This window comes from Alexandromys fortis, unplaced genomic scaffold, assembly GCF_014885135.2.
Source record: "Alexandromys fortis isolate MF-2015 unplaced genomic scaffold, M_Fortis_MF-2015_v1.1 scaffold_140, whole genome shotgun sequence".
NCBI lineage: Eukaryota > Metazoa > Chordata > Mammalia > Rodentia > Cricetidae > Alexandromys > Alexandromys fortis.
Genome location: NW_026068048.1, coordinates 1,883,212 through 1,908,151, shown reverse-complemented (window position 1 = coordinate 1,908,151; position 24,940 = coordinate 1,883,212). Strand labels below are relative to the sequence as shown.

General features: G+C 48.7%; 1 protein-coding gene across 1 annotated transcript in view; it reads left to right on the top strand.

The window, feature by feature from the left end:
* The first annotated feature begins 21,165 nt into the window (after positions 1–21,165).
* Capns1 (calpain small subunit 1) overlaps positions 21,166–24,940 on the top strand; it is a 10,294-nt gene continuing 6,519 nt past the window's right edge. The window contains exons 1-6 of the mRNA XM_050119223.1: positions 21,166–21,310; positions 22,269–22,498; positions 23,435–23,468; positions 23,755–23,844; positions 23,960–24,017; positions 24,117–24,181. Of these exons, the coding sequence (XP_049975180.1) occupies positions 22,284–22,498; positions 23,435–23,468; positions 23,755–23,844; positions 23,960–24,017; positions 24,117–24,181 (462 nt within the window). The 5' untranslated portion in view covers positions 21,166–21,310; positions 22,269–22,283. The remainder of the gene's footprint in view (positions 21,311–22,268; positions 22,499–23,434; positions 23,469–23,754; positions 23,845–23,959; positions 24,018–24,116; positions 24,182–24,940) is intronic.

The following is a 24,940-nucleotide window of genomic DNA, read 5'->3' as shown; positions in this document are numbered from 1 at the left end:
TTTATTTATTATGTATACAATATTCTGTCTGTGTGTATGCCTGCAGGCCAGAAGAGGGCACCAGACCCCATTACAGATGGTTGTGAGCCACCATGTGGTTGCTGGGAATTGAACTCGAGACCTTTGGAAGAGCAGGCAATGTTCTTAACCTCTGATCCATCTCTCCAGCCCTTATTTGTACATTTAATTAGGGGTTTTTGTTTTTCTTTTTGCAATGCTGGATATTGAACCAAGGGCCTTGAGCATTCTACCACTGAACCAAATTTTTAGCCCTTCTTGGGTTTTGTTTAAAAATTTAAAATTAGTTGGGTGGTGTATGCCTTTAATACCAACACTAAGAGGCAGAGGCAGGCAGATCTCTGAGTTCAAAGACAGCCCAGTCTACAGAGTGAGTTCCAGGATGGCTAGGGCAGTTGCACGGAAAAACCTGTCTTGTTAAAATAAAAAAATAAACACCCAAAATAGTTTCAGGAGGTCCCCCAAACTGACCGGATTCACTAGGCTCCTCCCAAAAGTGCATTTAAGCAGTGAGACCTTAATTGTCAATTAGACAAGCCCAGGCTTCTGCAAGAAGCAGAGATCAGCTGAAATGCCTGGAAGATGCTCAGACCACCTGAGGCACCTGGAAAGGCCGCTGTCCAACCTGTTGAGCCGCCTGCAGGCTATGCAGTGAGCTCCAAGTTCACAGTGTTGGCGAGGTGTCACCATGCTGGGGCGGGCATGGTGATGCAGCTGTCTTTGAGTCATTTCTGCTTCTGTAAGTGACCCCTCACCCAGATTCCTGTAAATAACCCAATCAAGCTCATTGGTTCACCAAGCTGGACTTTGGTGGCATCTGCACTTTGGTCTGTCATGGGCTCCCTCTTTGGGGCGGGTAGATGTTTTTTCCTGCCTCCCCAGGGAAAGTCTGTTGCACAAAAGCTCTTAACCCCTGAGCCGTGTCTTCTGTAATATTCCAGTATTAATGACACAGCTAGATCTGAAGCACTCCAGGTAAGCAGAGCGGGCAGTGGGCGAAGAGGAAACTAAATAGCCAGATTTGCCAGGGACGTCATCAGCGTAGGAATAGGAGTGGCCTTAACTAAAGCAATCCCTCCCATGACTCCTGTTAACCAGAAACCTAACCAGCATCACCAAATGCACCGACTGCAGCCTGTGGTCCAGAGCTGAGCTAAATTTCTGATTTAAGGATTTGCATGCTAACAATGAGTTGCTTTTCGTATCCGTTAAAACCTTGGGATAATTAACTAGTTAAGAGAGGTGTAGTTAGTAAGCTTTAGTGCAAACTCTGGAGCCTGGCAGCCCAGGTTCGCATCCAGCTCTGGCTATTTAGATGAATGAGCTACAGCTTTACTCCTCAGAAGCAGGACCACTGATAGACCTACACACACACACACACACACACACACACACACACACACACACACACACACACAAGTTGCTGGGCCTATTAGCTTTTGTTAGAGAGGCAACTGGCCCACAGAAATGCTTGCTCGTCATTAGCTAAAAAGTACAGCGAGGTATTATGCACAGCCAGAATAGACCGCGCTGCAATCCTCGTGGCCTTACGCCTGCTTTTAAACCATCACCCTTTCGCCCCCTAACGCTCCTCTGGGTTTGTCCATCCTTTCCAGGAAGGATTCCTACAGCTTCTCCAGGTCTACGCCAGGTCTCCACTTCCCTCATCTGCAATGACCCTAGCCTGGACCGTAACCTCACAGCCTCCACCAGGTGGCAGCAGCGCACCGCTCAGACGCTGTGGAGCCTGCAGTCCTGCAGAACCGGAGTCCCGCAAATGAAAAGGACTTCATTTCCCAGAAAGCATGGCGATATCTCAGCTCAGTCCTACTGTTCCCGAACGGACTTAGTTGTCATGTAGGTTCCTCCCACCCAGTACCAGCAGGAATTGTGCAGTGGGAGATCTGGCTGCCCGCTGAGAGGACCGCAGTGCTGCGCAAGTGCTGGCACTGAAAACCCTGTCACTGCATAGCCCAGGCTAACCCGAACTCCAGCCAGTGGACGGGGTGCCGGAACTGCAGGCCTGCAACCTCAAGTCATGCCTGATTCAATTTTGGTAATTGTCATCATATGGCCTTCTTGTTTTGTTTATTAAATGTCACCCGTTGTATTGGCTAACGGAGTAATTTGTTTCTGGAGACAGAGTCTTGCTATGTAGCTGTAGCTAGCCTGGCAAAGACTAAGATTACAGGCATGCGCAATCACGCCTGCCTCTTTGGGGCAGTGGCAGTGTAACATCTCATTCAGAAATGGTTTTGTATGGTTCCGTAAAAGATATTAAATCTTTTAGAAACTGCACTAAGGGGGCTGAAGAGATGGTTCAGCGTTAAGCGAACTGACTGCTCTTCCAGAGGCCCCGGGCTCAATCCCCAGCACCCACATGGTGGTTCACAACTGTCTGTAACTCTAGTTCCAAGGGATCTAGCATCCTCATACAAGACATACATGCAGGCAACACACAAATGTGTTGATGGGGTCTCTGTCCTACCCGGTTCCCGCAATTGTTAAGTCCCAAAGAAAATCACACAGAGGTCTACATTGGTTATAAGCTGATTGGCCCATTAGCTCAGGCTTCTTATTAACTCTTATAACTTATATTAGCCCATTATTCTTGTCGATGTTAGCCACGTGGCTTGATACCTTTTTCAGCGGAGGCTGTCACATCTTGCTTCTTCTGTGATCAGGTCAGGACTGCAAAGAATGGGCTTCCTCCTTCCAAGAATTCTCCTGTTCTCATTGACCCACCTCTACTTCCTGCCTGGCTACTGGCCAATCAGCGTTTATTTAAAATATAATTGACAGAATACAGACTATTTTCCCACACCACAAATGCACATAAAATACAAATAAATGAATTATAAGAAAAGATTCATAAGAAACAAGTTGCATTAATTTTAAGATATTATTTAATTCTCCCACACCACAAATGCACATAAAATACAAATAGATGAATTATAAGATTCATAAGAAATAAGTTGCATTAATTTTAAGATATTATTTAATATTTGGTCAGTACTCAAATATTTATGATTATTTCATAAATGTAGTCTTTCCTGTTGATTTATACAAATCAAAATCTAGGGTCCCTATATCACATGATGCATTCAGATAGCTCCTTAAGAATTCTGCAACGGGTCGGGCGATGGTGGCGCACGCCTTTAATCCCAGCACTCAGGAGGCAGAGGCAGGCAGATCTCTGTGAGTTCGAGACCAGCCTGGTCTACGGAGCTAGTTCCAGGACAGGCTCCAAAGCCACAGAGAAACCCTGTCTTGAAAAAAAAAAAAAAAAAAAAAAAAAATCTGCAACGATCCTGCTCCAACGCATTTTTCAGAGATTTCCTACAGTCTACACCATGGATTTCCCACAGTCTAAATAATAAGAACTTAACTGGTTTCATCCCTTGATACTTTCTTTTGTTTTTGGTTTTTTGTTTGTTTGTTTTTTTCCCGAGACAGGGTTTCTCTGTAGCTTCGTTTGTCTTTGTGATATTAAGATCTGGTGCTGGTTGGGGCTGGAGAGATGGCTCCGTGGTTAAGAGCATTGGCTGCTCTTCCAGAAGACCTGGACGGAATTCAGTTTCTAGCATCCACAAGGCAGCTCACAACATTATCTCTAGTTACAGAGAATCCAGTGCCCTCTATTGGCCTTCGAAGGCACCATACACAAACATAGTACGAAGATCTAAAAGCAGGCAAAACACTCATAAATAAGCAAAATTTAAATTTTTAAGGAAAAGATCCTGATCCTGATGGCTTATGCCTGAAATCCCAGCACTAGATAGGCTGAGGCAGGAGGATTGTAGGCTCTGTCTGGGGTACATATGGAGACTCCTATCTTTAAAGGAGGGTGAATTCTGGAGGTCTAGAACTCTTGCTTAGAGTGCATGAGGTCTCTGGATCCTCGGAAGTAAAGGAGACAAAGAGACAGACAGAATAAGAGAAAATATAAACCAGGCTAGTGAGACTGCTCTGAGTTAAGTGCTTGCTGTCAAGCCTAAAGACCCGAGTTCGATCCCTGGGACCTATGTAAAGGTGGAAGAAGAAAACTGATCCCGGGGCTGGAGAGATGGCTCAGTGGTTAAGAGCATTGCCTGCTCTTCCAAAGGTCCTGAGTTCGATTCCCAGAAACCACATGGTGGCTCACAACCATCTGTAATGGGGTCTGGTGCCCTCTTCAGGCCTGCAGGGATACACACAGACAGAACATTGTATACATAATAAATAAATAAATAAATATTAAAAAAAAGAAACCACCAAGGGATTTATTTAAAAAAGAAAAAAAAAGAAAGAAAACTGATCCCACAAGGTCCTCTGACTTCATATGTTTATGCCTCCAATAACAATAAATGAATATCTTTAAAAGAGAAGAGATGTTGGCAGGCACGCAGAAGCTGCCCCAAAGCCCGTGATCAACCTTACATAAACCACTTGCTCCACAGAGCAAGACTTGAGAGGAAGTGTTCCTTTTGTCTGCTGGCAATGCCCTGCTTGGTGTGAAGAGTCCTGTGTTTGTTTTCCCAGGGTAAAAATGCACACAGCTCGGGCACATGCTGTCACAGCCGGCTGCTTTCACGGCTTTTGTTGTACCCTTTGAGACAGGGACTCACTATGTAACCTTGACCAGCCTCAAACCCAGAGGTCTGCCTGGCTCTGTCTCTCAAGTGCTGGGCTTAAAAGAATGCCCCGCCAGCCCTGGCTGTTTGGTGTTTTGTTCTGGTTGAAACAGGGTCTAGGCATGCCCCCTAGGCTGGACTAGAACCCATGGCAATTCTCCTGCCTCTGCTTCCGGAGCGCCACACAAAGCCCCAGTCCTGATATATATTCTCTATCTGACTCTTTCAGAACGAGGACTGTTTGGTGGGTTTTTATATTATTGTCAAGGATAGAATGTGTGGCTAGCGTGCAAACTACCCTGGGTTCCGCCCCCAGCCCCAGGAAAAGGCACTTGGAAGTGGTGACGAGAGGGTTGGGAGTTCAAGATCATCCTCAGCACAGAGACTTTCAAGGCCAGTTTGGGAGACCCAACATCCTGTTTCAAAATGAACAAAAGGCAGGTGAGCTGGGTCCTTGGGTAAAAGTGCTGGCTGCTGAGAATGGCGGTTTGAGTGCAATTCAAAGCACCCACATTGTAGGAGGAGCACAATAACTCTTGCAAGATTTTCTCTGGCTTCCAACTTCCACATGTGCGCCATGGCAAAGATAAAATTGATGTGGGAGTGTCATATATCAATCTGTTGATTTCATTGGTTAAGCAATAAAGAAACTCCTTGGCCCTGATAGGTTAAAACATAGGTGGGAGGAGTAAACAGAACAGGATGCTGGGAGGAAGAGGAAGTGAGCTCAGACTTGACAGCTCTCCCAGACACACGCGATGCAGCGCTGACCCAGGATGGATGTAGGCTAGAATCTTCCCGGTAAGCGCACCTTGGGGTGCTTACACACATTATAAGAAATGGGCTAGGGCTGGAGAGATGGCTCAGCGGTTAAGAGCATTGCCTGTTCTTCCCAAGGTCCTGAGTTCAATTCCCAGCAACCACATGGTGGCTCACAACCATCTGTAATGAGGTCTGGTGCCCTCTTTTGGCCTGCAGGCATACAGACAGACAGAATATTGTGTACATAATAAAATAAATAAAAATTAAAAAAAAAAAGAAATGAGCTAGTCCAGGTGCGAGAATTAGCCTAGAAGAGGCTAGATAGAAATGGGCCAAGCAGTCTTTAAGTGAATACAGTTTGTGTGTTGTTATTTCAGGCATAAGCTAGCAGGCGGCTGGGGTGCTGGGGACGCAGCCCCGCCGCACTTATCACTACATAAAATGTCCAAGGACTGGGGGAGTAGAAAGCATACACATAGCATGCCTGAGGCCCCAGCCCAGAGCCCCATCAGAGCAGAAGAGTGAAAACAAGTCTAGCTCTTCCACCGTTTCCTTGGCACTTTCTTCTTTAAGAGCCCTCTCCTGACTGTCAGCGTGACAAGGCTGGATGTCCAAATGACTCAGAACTTGGCTGGAGTGATGCTGGCCGTCCGCCCAGCCCTGGGGACTGTGACCAGCAGACCTGACCTCACACGGCCTTTCCGGAGAGGCAGCCTCTGTGCAGGTGGACCTCCCTTTCTCCATAGCCGTGCCCCGAGATAAGCAAGCAGAAGCTACAGGACCCTTCCCAACCCTCCTTCAGAAGCCACACACACGGTGTCATCACCTTCAGGAGCCACACACACGGCCATCACCTTCAGGAGCCACACACACGGCCATCACCTTCAAGAGCCACACACACGGCCATCACCTTCAGGAGCCACACACACGGCCATCACCTTCAAGAGCCACACACACGGCCATCACCTTCAGGAGCCACAGGCTGTCACTCTGTGCTGTCTATTGACCAAAGTGCTCACAAGATGCTCAGATTCAAGAGGGGGCCACAGAGACACCCAACTTTTTTTTTTTTTTTTTTGAGACAGGATCTCACTCTGTAGCTCTGGATGGCCTTGAACTCACATAGATCCATCTCTCTGCCTCCCAAGTGCTGGGACTAAAGGTGTGCACCACTGTCCCCAGCTCTTTCTTATTCTTGAAACAGTCCATACTGCAACCTGTGGCCTTTCTGCCTCTGTCTCATTGCTGGGATTTACAGGCCTGGGCCACCACACCCCGTGTGGTTCTGTTCCTAAGACACCCCCTCTTTGGCACAGAGAACATCCTTTCTGTAGCCAGGCATGGTGTCCAGCACTCAGGAAGTAGAAGTGATGGGGTGGGTCCAGTTCCTAGCTAGCCTGGGCTACACAGAAAGGTTTAGACAAGCCAGGTCTCAAGTGAGACTCTGTCTCAAACTACACACACACAGAGGGGGGAAAAAGCTACACAGAAACAAAAAGCAACCAATATTTCATTTTTTCCTCAATTTTTCTTTTAGTTTACGTGTGTGTGTGTGTGTGTGTGTGTGTGTGTGTGAGACTGGCCTCTATCTCAGAATTTTATACATGCTAGTTAAGAATTCTACCCTTGAACTACCTCCTCAGGTCCAAGAATTTTATTTTCTTTCTCTTTCTTCTTTTTTTTTTTCTTCCTTTCTTTACTTTTTTTTTTTTTTTACTTTAAGAAAAGTAAGCCATTATTTCAAATTAAGCTGGCTGAGTTGGTTGTTTCAATGATTACTCTTCAAAGAAACCCTCCATTGAGCAAACCACAAAAATTTAAGTCATCTTTTCTTGTTTGTTTGTTATTGGTTGTTGTTTGCTTGTTTTGGAGACAGGTTCTCACTACACAGCCCTAGCTGGTGTGGAACTTTTTGTGTAGACCAGGCTGGACTCAAACTTATAGAGATCTACCTGTCTTCTCTGCCTCCCAAATGCTGGGATTAAAGGTACACACTCAGTTTTTTATTATTTATTTAATTTTGCTTGTATGTGTGTCATGTGATGTCTTTCTGTATGCTGTGAATATGTGTTGCTCTCATTGGTTGATAAATAAAGCTGCTTTGGCCTATGGCAAGGCAGGATACAGTGAGGTGGGAAATCCAAGCAGAGATATAGGAGAAGGGTGGAGTCTGGGAGATGCCAGCCAGCCACCAAGGAAGCAAGACATGTAGAAAATGAGGTAACAAGCTACAAAACACATGACAAAGCAAAGATAAGAAATATGGATTAATTTAAATGTAAGGGCTAGCTAGTAATAAGCTTGAGCCATTCTAAGCACTTATAAGTGATATTAAGCCTGAGTTGGGCATCGGTGGTGCACGCCTTTAATCCCAACACTGGGGAGGGAGAGGCAGGCGAATCTCTGTGAGTTCGAGGCTAACCTGGTCTACAAGAGCTAGTTCCAGGACAGCTAGGACTACTACACAGAGAAACCCTGTCTCAGAAAAAAAAAAAAAAGTAATATTAAGCCTCTGCGTGGTTATTTGGGAAGAGGCAGATGGGAGAGAAATCTCGGATTACATATGTGTGTGTGCCTCACTTCATGTGTGTGTACCACCTGAGTGCAGATGCCCATGGAAGTCAGAAGAGAGCATTGGGCTCCCCGAAACAGGAGTTATAGGGGCTAATAACAGCTGAGCCACCTCTCCAGCCTCAAGCGGTTTCTTAAGGGACAATTATGGTTCTTTTCTTCGTTTCAGTTGTATATATTCTCCTTTCATCCATCCTGAAGTCACACACCACAGTAACAGTAGATCAGACTGGGGAATTTGATACAAAGTATCTGCTCCCATGGTACAGGCATCAGTAGAGAGACTACGCATAACTAACGCAAAGGAGGATGGGAAATGTAGTCTTGCCTAGGAAGCCCGAAAGGAAACACTCTAAGTAGATCCTTGGTATAAATAGACAGACCCAAGACTTTCTCAGAGGCTCTGCTAAAAGGTCACAGAGAACGTCAGTTCTGCATCCTTATCCGTGAGTGGACTTGGCAGGGCTGGTCTGGGGCTGGAGCCTGGGTCTGGAAGGAGTCAAGCTGGCCGTTCCTAGGGACCTAACCCCCCCCCCCCCCGTTATCGGTCATTAGGCGGTTGTGTCCGCGTTCTCTTTACTAACAATATCTGTTTTTTTTTTAATTTTTTATTTATTTGTTTTTATTTATTACGTATAAAATATTCTGTCTGTGTGTATGCCTGCAGGCCAGAAGAGGGCACCAGACCTCATTACAAATGGTTGTGAGCCACCATGTGGTTGCTGGGAATTGAACTCAGGACCTTTGGAAGAGCAGGCAATGCTCTTAACCGCTGAGCCATCTCTCCAGCCCTACTAACAATATCTGACTTTAGCCCTCTGCTGACCTTGGCCATTTTCCTCCCTACAGATAGTATATACGATGTTGCACTTTATAAACTTGCTTGACTTAAATCGTTAGTTTATGCCAAATCTCCTGGTCCCAGCTATTGCTTTTGTCTTTTTTATGTTTTGTCTTCTTAATTCCTCATTCCTAGTCCTCTCACTTAACACCTACCTCACTGTTAGGAATCCCTATTCCCGCCACTTCAGCTCACACTGGCCAATCTCTACTGCACAGTTGGGACTGTGCTCGGTCTGAAAATAGGGAGGGGAGGGATTGCATTGTTAGCTGTCTCCGTCTGCTGCCTGTCTGCCGCTCCTTCCGCAGGGGGTGTGACCTCATGGCCGTGCTGCTTAGGCTTTTTGTCAACTTGACACAAGCTAGTGATACCTGGGAAGAGTTCCGCAACCTCAGTTGAGAACATGTTTCCATCGCGTTGGCCCACAAGCATATCTGTGGGGTACATTTTTTAGTTAATGATTGATGTGGGAGAGCCCGGTGCACTGTGGGCAGTGGCATCCCTAGGCAGGTTGTCCTGAATTGTATAAAAAAGCAGGTTGAGTGAGCCATGGAGAGAGAGCATGCCAGTGAGCGTGTTCCTCCAGGGCTCTGCTTCAGGTCCTGCCTCCAGGTTCCCGCCTTGGCTTTCCTAGCTACTATAACATGTAGCCCAATTCAAAGCTTTCCTCCCTGCATTGCTTTTGGGCATGGTCTTTCCCACAGCAACGGAACACAAACTAGAACAATGGTCTTGTTCATCTCTAGATCGCCATCGTCTATGTTTTAGTCAGTGCTCAATAAATAGTGTTCGAGGAGGAAATGAAGAAGAAAAACTTCTGCTGGCTTTCAGATGGTGGAATAGTATACATACAGCGAAAATGATGTTTTGAGGACTGTGGGAAATTATCCAGGGTGTTTATAATGATCATGATAGGGTAGATGACACTTTTAACAAACCCTGCAAAAGAACTCAGAAGGACAGCTGGGTCAATACAACAGAATTCTTTTATTTATAAAGAGGTGGTGGGGGACTGGTCCCAGGAGGGGCAGCAGTGGGTCACCTGAGGCCTCAGTGGGTCCCCTGGTGGGAGACAGACATGCAGAGAGAGCTGGGGAATAGAGTTGATTTAGTGGTTTTAGAGGGGAAAGGAAGAGGAAGGGGAGAAGGTGGGGGAAGAAAAGTGTGAGGCAGAAGCTGCTTCTCCAGAAGGGCAGAGAGAGGGGAGAGATGGGAGAGGAGAGGAGGGGGCAGAGTGGAGAGAGACAGGGAGAGCTGGAGAGGAGGTGGGAGACCCCCTTGCCTGGGGGAGGGGAGGGGGGGGATGGTGTGGGGGTGTGGGTGGAGCTTGTCTCTTAAAGGGGCCAGCAGATTACAGCAAATTCTACTTCTTTCTTCTGCAGCAGCTAAAGCTTAAGCACTCCAGGACGGATGCTGAAGTCACCGGACACCAAGCACTCACACAGCTTCTACCTATGGCCCCGCTACTCCTCCGGCAGCAGCCTGGCCTGTGAGATTCAAGATGGCTCCACCACATCCCTGTGTTAGTCAGTGGGGGAAGGAAAGGGGCAGAGACTGGCGTGGCTCCTCCTTCACAGCAAGCTGAAGGGAGAGATGAGGCCTCAGCCTTACTGTCTAGTTTCGCTTGAAGGGCTGTGAGAGTCACTGGACACCTTCACGGAGGAAAGTGGGGGCGGAACGCCGAGCCTGGTCCCAGGTGAGCGGCGAATATGCAAAAATGGACAGAATAAGCATTTGCATATTGAAGGAACCAGCCAGATGGCTTAGTGGTGCCAGGCAGACTGAGTTCGATCCTCAGATCTCAAAAGGAGGTGGGAGGGAACTGACTCCTGAATTGTCCCCTAGTCCCCACGAATGATCGTGCCACGTGCACACCTGTACACACACAATAATAGTGTTTTAATTTGCACATTCAAAATGATAAGAAACATATAAAAATAGTCTCAGGAAAAAAGTCATAAATAAAGCAAAATAAGCAGAGGTTGGGGCTGAGGACGGATGGAGTCCTTTTGGTTCCCGAATCCTAACGTTTCCCATCTCACAAACTGGACAGAGTAGCACGGGCTACTCCCAGAACTGGAGAAGCAGAGGCAGGAGGATCAGAGGGGCCAGTGAGTTGGCCCAGCATGTAAATATGATTGCTGCCAAGCCTGATGACGTTTGATCCCCAGGACCTGCGGTGAGCCCACAAGTATTATAAGGTAGCCGTACAGCTGGCAGATCTATCGGACCGAAACATGATTAACAGAATACAGACAATTCTCCCACACCGGTACATGGCCACTCGGACTAAACTGTTTTCTGCAGGGCTACGGGCACACCTGGCCTTTGGATAAGTCACTGCCAATTCTGTAGAAATCCTGTGAAATCATGGCATTTCCCCTTTCTACAGTGTCCCCGTAGTGGATAAACCTGACTTTCCCTGGAGGACAGCCGGATACCTCCCCCCACACCAGGAATCCTTGAAGTGAAAAGGATTCAGTCAGTCAAGCCTTTGTTCCCACAGCCAGAATCTACATTAAGGAGTTCCCCACACACTGTACTGACAGGACTGTACTCACTGATAGGAAAGGAGCCTCACACAGGAGGTAGTGTGTCTGCTCTACAGCAGACTCAGGAAGTGTGATCTACTGGTCTGCTCTGACCTAACAGGCTACTAATATTCTGTAATTACCCTTCACCTTGCTGTCAACTAACACAGGGTCATAGCCCAGGAAATTAACTGTTTATACAGGAAAAGGGCCTGAGTCACTAAAACTCGCTTCAGAGAGGAAAATTCTCGGTTGGAGTCAAAAGCAAGGTCCCCAGAAGAGATTCCTTTTAACTCAACCAGCTAGCCGCTAATGCAAATCAAGCCCACAGGTTAGTATAGCTACCAACTCTGTGTTCCCAGCCCCAGGGGAACTTCACAGCCCCACCCACTCTGGGACAGAAGGTGGCACCTTGCCAGATCCACCAGTTTCTCGTGACTGTGAAAATGCATGCTTGATACTATTATTACATTAGACAGAGACGCTAAGATCCCAGCAGAAACCCAAGATCTCCAGAGAAGATTAGGAGACTCCATGATGTCTCCACCTGGATTAGGACGACGCTGACCACTGGGCGAGGTGACCCCAGTGCAACACTGGCTGCCAGGACCCGGTCCAGACTGTGGACAAACAGCAGGACCCTGGAGAATTGATTGCACCACTTCTGCCTAGACAAAATAAGGTCAGTCTTTTCCATGTCCCTCTTCCACAGAAAAACAAAATAATTCACCTTATGGGCCTGGCTGAGACAGTAAGACTGATGTTCTGGATATTTCTGCCTCCAGTGCTATGGAGACCTGGGTATGACTAACTGTATATGGACTCTGGTCCCTGTCACTTTTAATAGATTCGGAAACTACTTGGTCTGTACTCAGATTGAAAGACTCTCGAAGAGGCCTTCTCTTGGGAGGAGACCTCCCCGACGCCAAGGAACAGGCCGAGACCACAGGGATGCAAATCGCAAGAGGTTTATTGGGGGTAGACACAGGTACCCGCGGGCAGCAAAGTCTTTCGGAGGACTTGCACGCCTGCCGACTGGAGGGCGGGTTTTTTATAGGGAAGAGCAAAAAGCAAGTTTACAGAAGCAAAAGCGTGGTTATCGGAACGAGGCGGGGGCATGAATGGTTTCCTCTCTCAGCATGGGTGTCAGCAAAAGTCATCCTGTTCCTATCTTATAGATATCCTGTTTTGCAGTCACCCTGCTTTGCAGATGTCCTATCTTATTGATATCCTGCCTTGCAGTCATCCTATCTCGGAGACATCCTGCTCTCCCAAGCAAATGGAATGTTCTTATGAGAGCAGGCTGGCTGCTGATCTGAGAATTTTTCAAGCAAACGGGGCATTCCCCCCGGGAGCATGCTAGCTGCAGGTTTTGAGGAGGGGGTCTGTAGGGTCTTTCAAGATATACTTTATTCATCCTTCTGAGATCTCTGATAGTACTGATGGCTAGGGCAGTTATAATGTCAGTTTAGCAGCAAAAGGTATCCAGATCCTTCCACAAAGCTACAGGCAGCTTGTTAGCTCTGTAAAAAATGTTTTAAGGTCTGAGGATATAAAAGTTCATAAGCTTTAAGGGTCTAAAAAAATGACTTAAAATATAAAACATGTTTCTGACCCCCCATGATAGTTCTAATAAGCTGATAGAGCAAGGACTGCTTACTGTGTGGGTCACAAGCTCAGGATTTTACATCTGTTCTGGCTGCCATTTAAATATGAACTTAAAGGTGTTTCTCATGGGCCAAAGACATCTCTGTCCAAACCATACATGGTTCTCTGGACAGCAGAAAAACATACTAATTCTAATAAAAATCTGTAGTTTTTGCTAGGACTCAAAGGTATAAGTCTATTCCTTCTGTTTACAGACACTCGTTATCTGCTCTTTTTCTACAATATGGGTTTTTCTTTAAGTAAATAAATTTTTGTTGTTGTTGTTGTTGTTTTCGAGACAGGGTTTCTCTGTGGCTTTGGAGCCTGTCCTGGAACTAGCTCTTGTAGACCAGGCTGGTCTCGAACTCACAGAGATCCGCCTGCCTCTGCCTCCCGAGTGCTGGGATTAAAGGCGAGCACCACCACCGCCCGGCAGTTAAGTAAATAAATTTTAACTTCTGTTCCTAGTTTAAACTTATCTCAATAGGCTTTGCTTGGCTGGCAGACGCATCTAAGAATCAGTTGCTGACTGCAACCTCCTCTGATGGTGGCGAGCCCTGGACTTCATGAAAGCTGTTGTGGACCAGTCCAGCTGATATGAATGCTCTCTGATCCTTAAAAGGAGTCTGATGAGTGCCCCATTGCCTAAATATCCGCCCCCCTCCCTTTGGCTAGACTTTCAACCTGTTTGGGCCTGGATAACAACTGTTATTCTTAAAAAACAATCCCCGAGCGGGCTTGTGGAGCCCGCCAGGAGAAAAGCGGCTACAGCTTCCCATCAGCGGGAAGGCATGCACCGCGCTGGCGGCTAACAGACACATACAAAAAGATAGGTATAAGGCATTTTATTGAGGGAGAGAGGGAGAGAGAGAGAGAGAGAGAGAGAGAGAGAGAGAGAGAGAGAGAGAGAGAGAGAAGAGAGGAGGCAAAGCCGTGTGTACACCAGGAGAGAGAACAGGAAGAAAGAGAACGAAGGCGAGCGAGGTCACAGGTTAAAAAGGAGTGGGAGTGGCTAGGGCAGGGACCGAAAGAATAACAACAACGCCCCAATGTCAGCTTGAAGTCCCATGTCCCATGTCCCCTGCCCAAAATAGGTTAAAAGGCTGAGTCAAGGGGGAACTTCATGGCATGGGGGACAACATATACAGTGCCTGTTAATATACTGGGTACAAAGTTGTCAATTAATAGATTTATTAGTTAGGTAGTTCCATACCTCCTTAAAACCAGGGGCATGCAGGACCCAAGACTGGATCCTATCACCGGTGCCTGTGAAGGGGGAAGAGAGGGGCCAGCCGTGATAAGTATGGATGGGCAGGTCACCCAAAGGAAGTTCTTTACTTCCAACCATTATCACCCGACAGAGTAGAACTTGACCATCCATAAATTTAATAAGAAGCCTGAGTCTCAGTAGTTTACCCTGATGCAATGCCTGGCTGCAGGAGGAATCACAAGCTGATATTACCTGTCCACCGCCCAAGAACAAACCATTCAAAGAAAATGCTAACATTCCAACCACTGTAGATAGGATCACCTGCCACCGCACACTCACCAGATCACCTCTAGACAAATGTCAGCCAATCAGGGGTCCTGAACCTCAGAGGCCCCTTGCCCTCACCTTTACTACTATAAAAACCCAATTCTAACTGAGCTGGGGCTCTCTGGTTATTCCAGTACGTTGGATATGTGGAGAGACCAAGTTTGCAAACTTGATTAAAATAAAGGCTCTTTGCTTTTACATACGGGACTCGGTCTCCTTGTTGGCTTTTGCGGGGACTTCGCGGATTTGGGCATAACAATTACGCCTATGGGACTGTTAACTTGTCTGTGTTCCTATATAAACAGAAAGCTTTTTTTGGAGATCACCCCTTACCGGTACGCCTTATGCCGATATGACGCTGCTTCTTCTTCGTTCTGAAGAGCATATAGTGGTAATGCATGTTGATTTATTTCATTTTACCCTCAATCCAATTAGTCAGGGTTTCAGCTGCCATAGTAAATCTTTCTGGACCCTGAGAAGTTTAACAGGCTTAACCCCAAAAGAAACCTTAATATTATTCCCCCAAGGAATAAAAAACATGCAGGAAAAACATGCCTGAATTAGTTTGTTCTACCCCTCAGATCCCATTGCAGAGCCAGTTTTTTTGCTTATTGTGAAGTCCTGTTCTGAGTCCCGAGGGGGTGCTGAGGCTGATACTCAGTAGCTCTGGATGCGGACCACATGGTGGCAGGACAGAACAGCTCCTGCAAATTGTCTTCCCTCCTCCGCAAGCACACTGTGGCTTAGATGCAGGCATGCATGCATGTTTGAGCGCACACACCCTTACCAAGATAAATAAAAATAACGGTTGTTTAAGAGCATCATTTACTTCTATGTGTTTTGTCTGTGTGAATATAAGCCGCTCGTGTGCGGTGCCTGAGGAGGCCAGAAGAGGGGTTTGGACGCCTGGGAACTAGAGTCAGGGGTGGTTGTGACCACACAAGAGGGGTGCTGGGAATCAGGTCCTCTGGTAGAGCAGCAGATTTTCTTCACCTCTGAGCCATCTCTCCAGCCCTCCCACCCTCCTTTGTGGCTTTTGAGACAAGCTCCCTAGAACTCAATACATAGATCAGGCTTCTGCCCGCAGCGTGCTGGGTTTAAAAGTGTTAAAGCCACCACACCTGGCTTCCCCAATTTTTTTTAAATATTTATTTATTTATTATGTATACAATATTCTGTCTGTGTGTATGTCTGCAGGCCAGAAGAGGGCACCAGACGTCATTACAGATGGTTGTGAGCCACCATGTGGTTGCTGGGAATTGAACTCAGGACATTTGGAAGAGCAGGCAATGCTCCCAACCGCTGAGCCATCTCTCCAGCTCCCCCAAATTTTTTTTAAAAAAGAAACTCAAGGTTGTCTTCTGGTTCAAGGCCAGTCTGGGCCATAGGAGCCCTTCAAGGACACGGGAGACCAAGGCAGGTCTTCTCATCTAGCCCGGGATAACTGGTGTGTTGCATGAATTCTAATTGATCTTAATAAATAAAAACCCAGAGTTAGCTATTAGGGGGTGAAAGCTGAAAGATCAGAGAAGCAGTGCAGCCAGCCACTAGAGAGACCTTTTACCTCTACGGAATCCTCAGACTGCATGCGCAGACTGCAATTGTCTCCCCGAAACCTCAGACAGCACCTGAACTCCTTTCTCCTCCCACCTAATATTCCTCTCTCCAGTGATATCCCAGCCACATCATATCACTTCCCCCATCTCCTCCTCCCTGGTGCTGGGATTAAAGGTGGGAGCCACCACTGCCTGGCTCTGTTTCTTTTTTTAAATCTCAAGTAGCCCAGGGTGGCCTTGAGCTCACAGAGATCTGCCTCTGACCTAGTCTGGGAGTCCTGGGATTAGAGGTGTGTGCCACCACTGCCTGGCCTCTAGTGGCTTAGCTCTGCACTCTGATCTTCAGACAAGCTTTATTTGTTAAGACACAAAAACAAAATATCACAGAGTGCATCCCTTCTCCAGACTGAAAATGTATCCCTTGCTCATACAAAGTCAGCTGTGAAAGGACTGGGGTACCATTTGATGCTAGAGCACTTGACTCCCAGCCCTGAGAGCCTAGAGTCAGCGCCCAACACTGCTTGCGGGGGCAGAGGAAATGCTAAAAGAAGACCCCAGACTCAAATAGTATGCAAGAGCAAAGAACGTTTAGTATTCCAGCATGCAGGGGTCGACGCCTGTACAAAATGGTGACTAACCCAGAGGGACATACAGACTCCTTTTATAATGAATAGTGTAGCTAAGGGGAGCTTCAGGGCAGCTACATCACTGTTACATTAGTATCTTTTTAATTGGCTGAGGTTTAGTCTTATCATTTTGGATACACTGTCCAAGCTTGGATGTGACTCAGAAAGGGGCCCCCTGAGTTTGTCCTTGAGATACTGAGACTGACTTAGGCCCTCTGTGTTTTCTCCCTCCCTCAACCCTGAATGGAAGAGCCTTGTAGATAAATGGCCCTTTGTTCAAAAAGACACCTGTTTTGCCCTTCTCAGAGAGCTGCAACTTAAATTCAGTTGTAAAAAGTAGGAGAGTTTAACCCCTTCATGGTAAGGAAACACTGTTCTAGGAACTCGATACCCGTCTGTGAACAAGCTAGAAAGCGCTGTCTTCGGAGAACTCACATTTTAGTGCCGGTGACAGACAAGAATCAGTATTGGCCAATAACTATACAGTGTATTAGTGGGGCGTGAATGCTAAAAATGGGCTGGGAAATGTGGTGGAGTGCAGGTCTTTAATCCCAGCATTCAGGAGCCAGAGGCAGGAGAATCTCTGTGAGTTCAAGTCCAGTCTGGTCTACAGCATGAGTTCCAGGCCAGCCAGGGCTATATAATAATGAGATTGAATCATAAAGGAAAAAAAAAAAGTGGTGTGTGACAGAGGTTAATAGGAGACCTGAGAAGAGCCCGCTAAAATCACAACGTGAGGCGACTCTAAGGGAGGGCCAGGAAAGGCCTGGGCCTTGGAATTCCGGTATCTCGTGTGCAGGAAAGGGGCTGTTCGGACACCGTACACAAGCAGAGCCTCCATATTTTGTTCTCAGGGTTTCAGCTGGGAGCACCAGGTCCTGGAACTTTTTCTATGCACTCCTCCCGTGTGCAGGGAATGAAGGCAAGGGCAACCAAGCCTGGCTTCCTTGTACTGTCTCAAAGGGTCAGGAGGTGACAGGATGGATCAGTAAGGACTTTGTGACTTTGAGTAAAGAAAAAAAAAAACAACCTGGTGTTTCATACAGGCTGGGCATGCACTCTACCACCGAGCTGTCCTCTCTGGGGAGAGAATTTTGATGCTTCTGGAATGAGGTATAGCCGGAACAGAATCTGAGTCAGAGGGACCGGAGCCATGTGCACAGGCTTCCTTTGTTTGCAGGTGACTGAGGTTGCTGAGATGGCCCAAGGAGGGCAGGGATTAAGGCTGTGGGGTGGGGGGCAGCACTGAGGGTCTGCAGAAGGAGCCCTTAGATTGACTGACAGGTTGGAGCAGTGGGGCAAACAGAGACAAGAGAGTTAGTTGGTGATGGTGGAGCATAATTGAGCACTAGGAGACCTTGTCTCAAGAACAAACAAACATCCAGCCAGCAACAAGCGGCTGGAGAGGTGGCTCAGAGGTCAAGAGCACTTGCTGGTCTTGCAGAGGGCTCTGGTTTGAATACTGGAGCACACTTGGTAGGCAGACATATGTGCACAAACATGAAATAAAAACTTCAAATCTAAGAAACTAAAGAAAAGCACAAACAAACAAAATAGGAGTTGGTGCTGGCAGAGGCTCAGGAAGGAAACACTTGGTGCCTTAGGAACTCTGCCCGCACCCCTAAGGAGACTGTAAATAGGAAGCATGAAGAAGGAGCCTTGAGTCCCCATCTTGCCCAGGTTGAAGATAGGGATCTGGAGATGGAAGGAAAGACAAACAGGAGCAGACACACCCGGCAGCCCCAGGGCTGGGGATGTGGAGGCTGGAAGATCAGTCCAAGGCATTCTCTGTTACACAGTCAGTTTGAGGCCACCTGGGCTATAGGAGACCCCAGCCTGGGCTATAGGAGACCACAAACCTAGGCTGCAGGAGACTACCTCACAACATGTACACACAGGAAAAAAAGTCATTAAAAATTACCTCAGGGAAGTACCGAATGGCACAGTAGGCTCGACAGGAGGGACAAGACCCAAGGCTCACCGATGCTGGGAATTGAGACAGGGTCAGAGGTTAGGGTTAGAAGAGAGAGAGAGAGAGAGAGAGAGAGAGAGAGAGAGAGAGAGAGAGAGAGAGGACAACACGACTGATCACTTTGGGTAGTGGGTACTATGAAAAAATAACAAAAAGTGGTTTGTTTTTTATTTTATTTATTTGGTTTTTCTTTTTTTAAAAATCTCTTTAATAGTAAACATATCAAAGATAACTTTGTGTTCCTATAAATATATTTTTAGAGTAGTTCAGAACATTTTGTTATAGTTACTAAGAAATATTTGAGACTGCTAGCTAGTCCCTCTGCAGAAATGCTATGAACAAATGCAAAATGGTCGAAGGCTGAAACAATAACGAATCTCAAGAAAATGGCGTAGCCAGCTTGTGCCACATTATTTGGTTTTTCAAGACAGGACTCCTCTGTGTATCCCTGGCTGTCCTGGAACACACTCTGTAGTAGACCAGGCTGGCCTCGAACTTACGGAGATCTACCTCCCCTGCCTCTCAAGTACTGGGGTTAAAGGCGTGGGCCATCACTGCCTGGCCTAAAAGCATTTTTTAAACTGTTGTTTTGAGATGGGGTCCTATGGTGTAGCTCACGGGCCTCAGCCTTCCGAGCCCGAGGATTCTAGGCCTGTGTCAGCGTGTCTACTACAGGGGTTCTGAGAGCATGGAGCCGCGGCCTCACCAAGTCCTGGATGGGTGTGAGGACAACAAGGACTTCCCAAATGAGAGACCTCGAGCTCCCATCCAAGGTGGAAGGCACAGGCAAACAGGAGTGTCTGTAGGTAGAGGGCAGGGTTTGTGCAAAGGTCTGCCAGGGAGCGGAGCCTGAGGTCAGGACAGAGAACCCTGTGGCGAGGGGTGTGACAGGAAAGGAATCCACGTGAGTCACCACTGATGACTTATTGACCTAGGTGTAGGCCCGGGTCATCACCTTCCGTTTCGCTCGTGTTACAGCTCGCCTCCCACATACAGGCTTGAGCAGCCATTGCCTGGCTTGGTCCCAGCAAGCCCTTAGGTGACGTCAGGTACAAGTACAGTTTTGTCTGCTGTGATCTTGTGATTTGAGTGATTATCATATTAATTAAATTATTGGAGAGTGGCTGAGTAACGGTGGCAGCGAAAGGAACAGGTAAGGTAGACTGTGCAGCTTAACCTCAGTTTACTTATACGTGGAATAGGGATAATGAACAGCATCTATCCCGCAGGGCTGCCAGGAGAACACACAAGCCGACGTGTGCAAAGTACTTAGGAGCTGGTAGTCAGCATTCTCTGTTATGTAAGGATGAGCAAGAGTAAACTAAGAGATCCAGGTGGGCTGAGAACAGCAGGGCGGCATAGGGACTAACATAAGAGCTGGCATTTACTATGTAGTTAATCACTTATTTTTTTTAATATTTATTTATTTATTATGTATACAATGTTCTGTCTGTGTGTATGCCCGTAGACCAGAAGGGGGCGCCAGACCTCATTACAGATGGTTGTGAGCCACCATGTGGTTGCTGGGAATTGAACTCAGGACCTTTGGAAGAGCAGGCAATGCTCCCAACCGCTGAGCCATCTCTCCAGCCCCTTAATCACTTAATTTTGATAGGGCCTACCCAGGGGGAACCTATGCCTAACCCCCCCCCCCCACACACACACACTTTTTGAGACAGTTTCTCTGTGTAGCCTTGGCTGTCCTGGAACTCACTTTGTAGACCAGGCTGACCTCGAACTCAGAGATCCACCTACTTCTGCCTCCCGAGTGCTGGGATTAAAGGCTTGCGCCACCACCGCCCGGCCAAACTTGTTAAGTACTGAGACCGTCCTCCTGCCACCACCTCCCAAGTGCTAGTGTTCAGGTATGTGTCATCATCCCTGGATGTGCTCCCATTTTACAGATGAGGAAATCATGGCTCACAGACATCAGGTCACTGCTTTAGGGATGAGCAGATTCCAACTGAGGTTTACATAGTCCCTCCGGGAGTGGTCCAGGCTCAGACAGCTAGACTGCCTAGAAGCCATAAAGGAACCTAAATTGGAGAACACAAACTGATGGTTGTTTATGGTAGTGAATATCTGTAATCCTGGCATCTGGGAAACAGAGGCAGGAGGATTGCTTCGAGTTCGAGGTCAACTAGGGCGTTAGGGTGAGTTCAAGTTCAGCTTGGGATGAGAACAAACCTGTCTCAAAGCAGAATGAATGCAAGAATGAATGACTGTAAAAACTGCAGTCCCTTTTGGAGCAGGCTATATACTGCAACGGTGGCTGACTTGTGGGCGACCTGGATCAAAATTCTAGTTCCCTGGACGTTCCAGTCCCTCGGTGTTAGAATGGTTTGTTAGTACTCAGAGCTGTTAAATTTGGAGGGCGTTGAATTTCTGGCAGCGTGTGTAAGTGGGCGGATTAGCTAGGCAGAGGCACACACCCGGAACCCACTACGTGGGGCGGGGCCCTCCCGCGCAGGCGCAGGCGCAGCTGCACTGGCGGCTCTAGGGCCCCGCGGACGGCTCCAGGGTGGTGCGCCGGCCCCAGCCCGGAGGAGCTGCCTGAGTCACCGGCCCCGCCCTCCCGAGCCGGACACAGCGGGAGGCCCCAGAGCAGGAGGGAGCGACCCGGGACCGCCGGAACCGTAAGTGAGAGCGGGCGCGCCGGCCCAGCACCCCTGCACCCCGCAGACTCGGGTTCGGCAGTCTTCAGACCTGGCGAAACCCTAAAGTTGTGGCCCTTGGGGTCTGAACAACCGGGCCTGTCACACTCTGGTCACCCCCTCCGGAGCACTCCTGGCCATCCCGGGCCTCACGATCAAAAATATAAGCCCAAAGATCTGAGGGGCACCCCATAAATTATTTGGGGCGTCTAGAACCACGATCCGAGAGTCTGATCCCCATTGCAGTGGGAGGAACTCCGTTATCCAGGATCTTCGGGGCACACAGTCATAATTTTAGGCCGGAGCCCACAGATCCAGTAGTGCCATTGTAATCCCTCTGTCGGGAGTACCTAAGTGTCCTAATCCTCTTTAGGGACTTCCTGAACTCAGTCCTGAGGGCCCAGGCTGCACCCCTTACCCGCCCGTCATCCCCACCCTAAACTCGATTCTGGGGGACCTCGATCTGAGTCACGTCCGGTACACCTTACACAAATTAGGGTCCCTATGTGGAGCATCCCCACCAGACCCGTAGTCCTGCTTTCCAGCTGCCCCGAGACAGGGGTCCGCGTAGGCCAGGCTGGCTCTGTAGCTGAGGCTGGTCTCGAACTGATCCTCCAGCCTCAGCTTCCAAATTCTGTATTCACGATTGTGCGCCACCACGCCCTAGGGGATTGTACCCCTACTCCTCATGAAGTCCGGCATGCCGTCGAGCCTCGGCCCGGGTACCTTCTAGACCCTAGGGGTCTGACCTGACCGGTCCCATCGCACCCATCCTAGGACCACCCGCTGTCACCAGTCCAGACCCCTAGTCTGAGGCTCCGCCCCTTTCCTGAGGCCTCCCCAGTCTAGCTGCCGGAAATAATGCTTTCTTTTCTTGCTTTTTCCTTTCGGGAAGCTCCCCGGCGAGGCGACTACCTGACTCACCCCTTTTTCTCTACAGGACTCGGTTGCAGTCATGTTCCTGGTTAATTCGTTCTTGAAGGGCGGCGGTGGCGGCGGGGGAGGCGGGGGTCTGGGCGGCGGCCTGGGGAATGTGCTCGGAGGCCTCATCAGCGGAGCTGCGGGCGGCGGTGGCGGTGGCGGCGGCGGCATGGGCCTGGGCATGGGAGGAGGTGGTGGAGGCGGTGGAACTGCCATGCGCATCCTGGGCGGAGTCATTAGCGCCATCAGGTAAGACCACCTGGAGGGGCGGGTGGCCCAAGAACTGAGGGACTCACGTGGAGGCTAGGACTGGGGTGGCCTAGATCAGAAAACCGGCCCTAGGGGAACCCTAATGAGGATGGTGTCGCTTCTTAGGGACGGGCTTGACGTGGGTGTAAATCTGCTCCTGTGGGTCAACGAGTTGGATGCAGTTTCTGAGGGAACTGTCAGTGGGTTTGGGGAAGACTCCATAGGACTGGACCCATCACCGGGGGCGGAGCCAGTGAATCTGTGGGCACAGCGCGGCCCAAGACTTGACATGGGTGTGGCCTGCTGTTGTTGGGAGGGTGGGCCCAGGAAAGACCAGCACCTACTAAGAAGAAACGGTCCAGCGAGGATCAGGGACTGGCTGGTTTAGTGGGTAAAAAATCCTTGATGGGGTTAGAGCTTGTGTTTTGCACCTACTTATCCTTGGTCACCCAGCAGCGATCCCTCGGAGCAGTGGGGACTGATGGAACTGGGGTGGGATGTTAGGAGGTTAGATAAGTGGGAGAGGCGCAATGGAGTAAGGTTCTAGACAGAGACCTGAAGAAGATGGGGCCGAGGGCAGCTGGCCCAGACCCCCCTATGAAGTGAGTTCTTCAAGGGGGCGGGTCCTGCTGAGTGGTGGGATTTCAGTGATACTGATTGGGGCCAAGGTGATTCTAACATCTACGATTGGTGGGTGTTCCTCGGCTAGGTAAGGATTCTTCCGTGGGGGTGGGCCCGTGGGAGGGGTTGGCCTGATGGAGGAAAAGGAGGGGCAGCCCTCTTCTGACAATTGGGACAGGTGAGGACCAGGACGTACAGAGGAGGAGGGACCACTTGAGGAAGAGGGGGGCTGAACTTTGAGGGGTTGAACTAACCGTTCTGCGGCCCGTTGGAGGCTCCGCCCCCATGCGCTAACTCCCTCTTGTCTCTCCTCAGCGAGGCTGCTGCGCAGTACAACCCCGAGCCCCCGGTAAGCCACCTTAAGCACTAGAGACACCCTCCTCCCCAGGCTTGTCTGCATCATCATCACCGCCATTCCTATAGAGAAGGCTCCCCTTCCTTTTTTAGGAAGTTCCCCTGCCATTTAGAATGTCCTTTCTGAAGCCCTGGGTCTCAGTCATGCTACATGCTACACTCAGTTCAGGTTCCCTGACCCTCAAACTGCCCAGCCCTCCCTGAGTTTTCCCTGGGATATTTGGGTGTGAGGAGAGAGACGTGCTTCTCCATATCTGTTCTGAGACCTCCTCTCTCTGCAGCCCCCACGTAGCCATTTCTCTAATACTGAGGCCAATGAGAGCGAGGAGGTCCGGCAGTTTCGGAAACTCTTTGTCCAGCTGGCTGGAGATGTAAGTATCCTGGGCTGCTGGCCCTCCTTGACCTGATAGCCCAGAAGTCCTCGTGGTCTTTTATGAGATGCAGACCTTTTCATCTCCCTGAACTTTCTTTACCTTCTGCTCTCAGGATATGGAGGTCAGCGCCACAGAACTCATGAATATCCTCAACAAGGTGGTGACCCGACGTGAGTGACCAGGGTCAGGGCAAGGGGAAGCGTTAGAGGTTAGATGGACTGGGATGACTGTGATCTCTGACCTCTCACCTTCACCCTGTCACCCCTCAGATCCAGATCTGAAAACTGATGGTTTTGGCATTGACACTTGTCGAAGCATGGTGGCTGTGATGGATGTATCCTTTTGGGACCAGTCTAGAGGGCATCCTGGCTGAAGCAAGGGTTTCTTTTCCTTCCTTCCTTCCTTCCTTCCTTCCTTCCTTCCTTCCTTCCTTCCTTCCTTCCTACGTTTCTTCCTTTATTCCTTCTTTCCTTCCTTCCTTCCTCCCCCCCCTTTTTGTTTTGTAGACCAGGCTGGCCCCTAACTCACTCACAGAGATCCTCTTGCCTCTGCCTCTGGAGTGCTGGGATTAAAGGCGGCGCTGCCGCCACTGCCCCCACCACCAGTGCAGAGGGGATTTCCTGAGAGTGTGTTGAGGATAGCCAGGGTTATATTTTCATACTGAGGACACAGGCCTACCTACATGGCAATAAATCGTATCAGCTGCCACCGCAAGACTTTACTAGATCAGTGGGGCCAAGCTTTACAGATACTTGGCTAGACAGGGGACACGGAACAGGAAAGGAAACAGGCTCAGAGATATGCAGTGGTTTTGCCTCTGGCCAAACTGCCCAGAATTCACCTAATATCTGGTCTTGGAAGCTAATCAGGTTTGGGGCTGGTTGGGACTTGGATAGCAGAAGCCTTGTTTGAAGAGTAGATGGCAGGATAGGATTTGGACTTGGGAGTCTCAGGCTTGAAAATTTAAGCTTTTATTTAGGTATTTGCTTTTTAAACAGTTTTTATATTTGTTTGCTCATTTATTTATTTATTCGAGAGGGTTTCTTTGTGCAACCCTGGCTGTTCTAAAGTCCCTGAGTGCTGGGATTAAAAG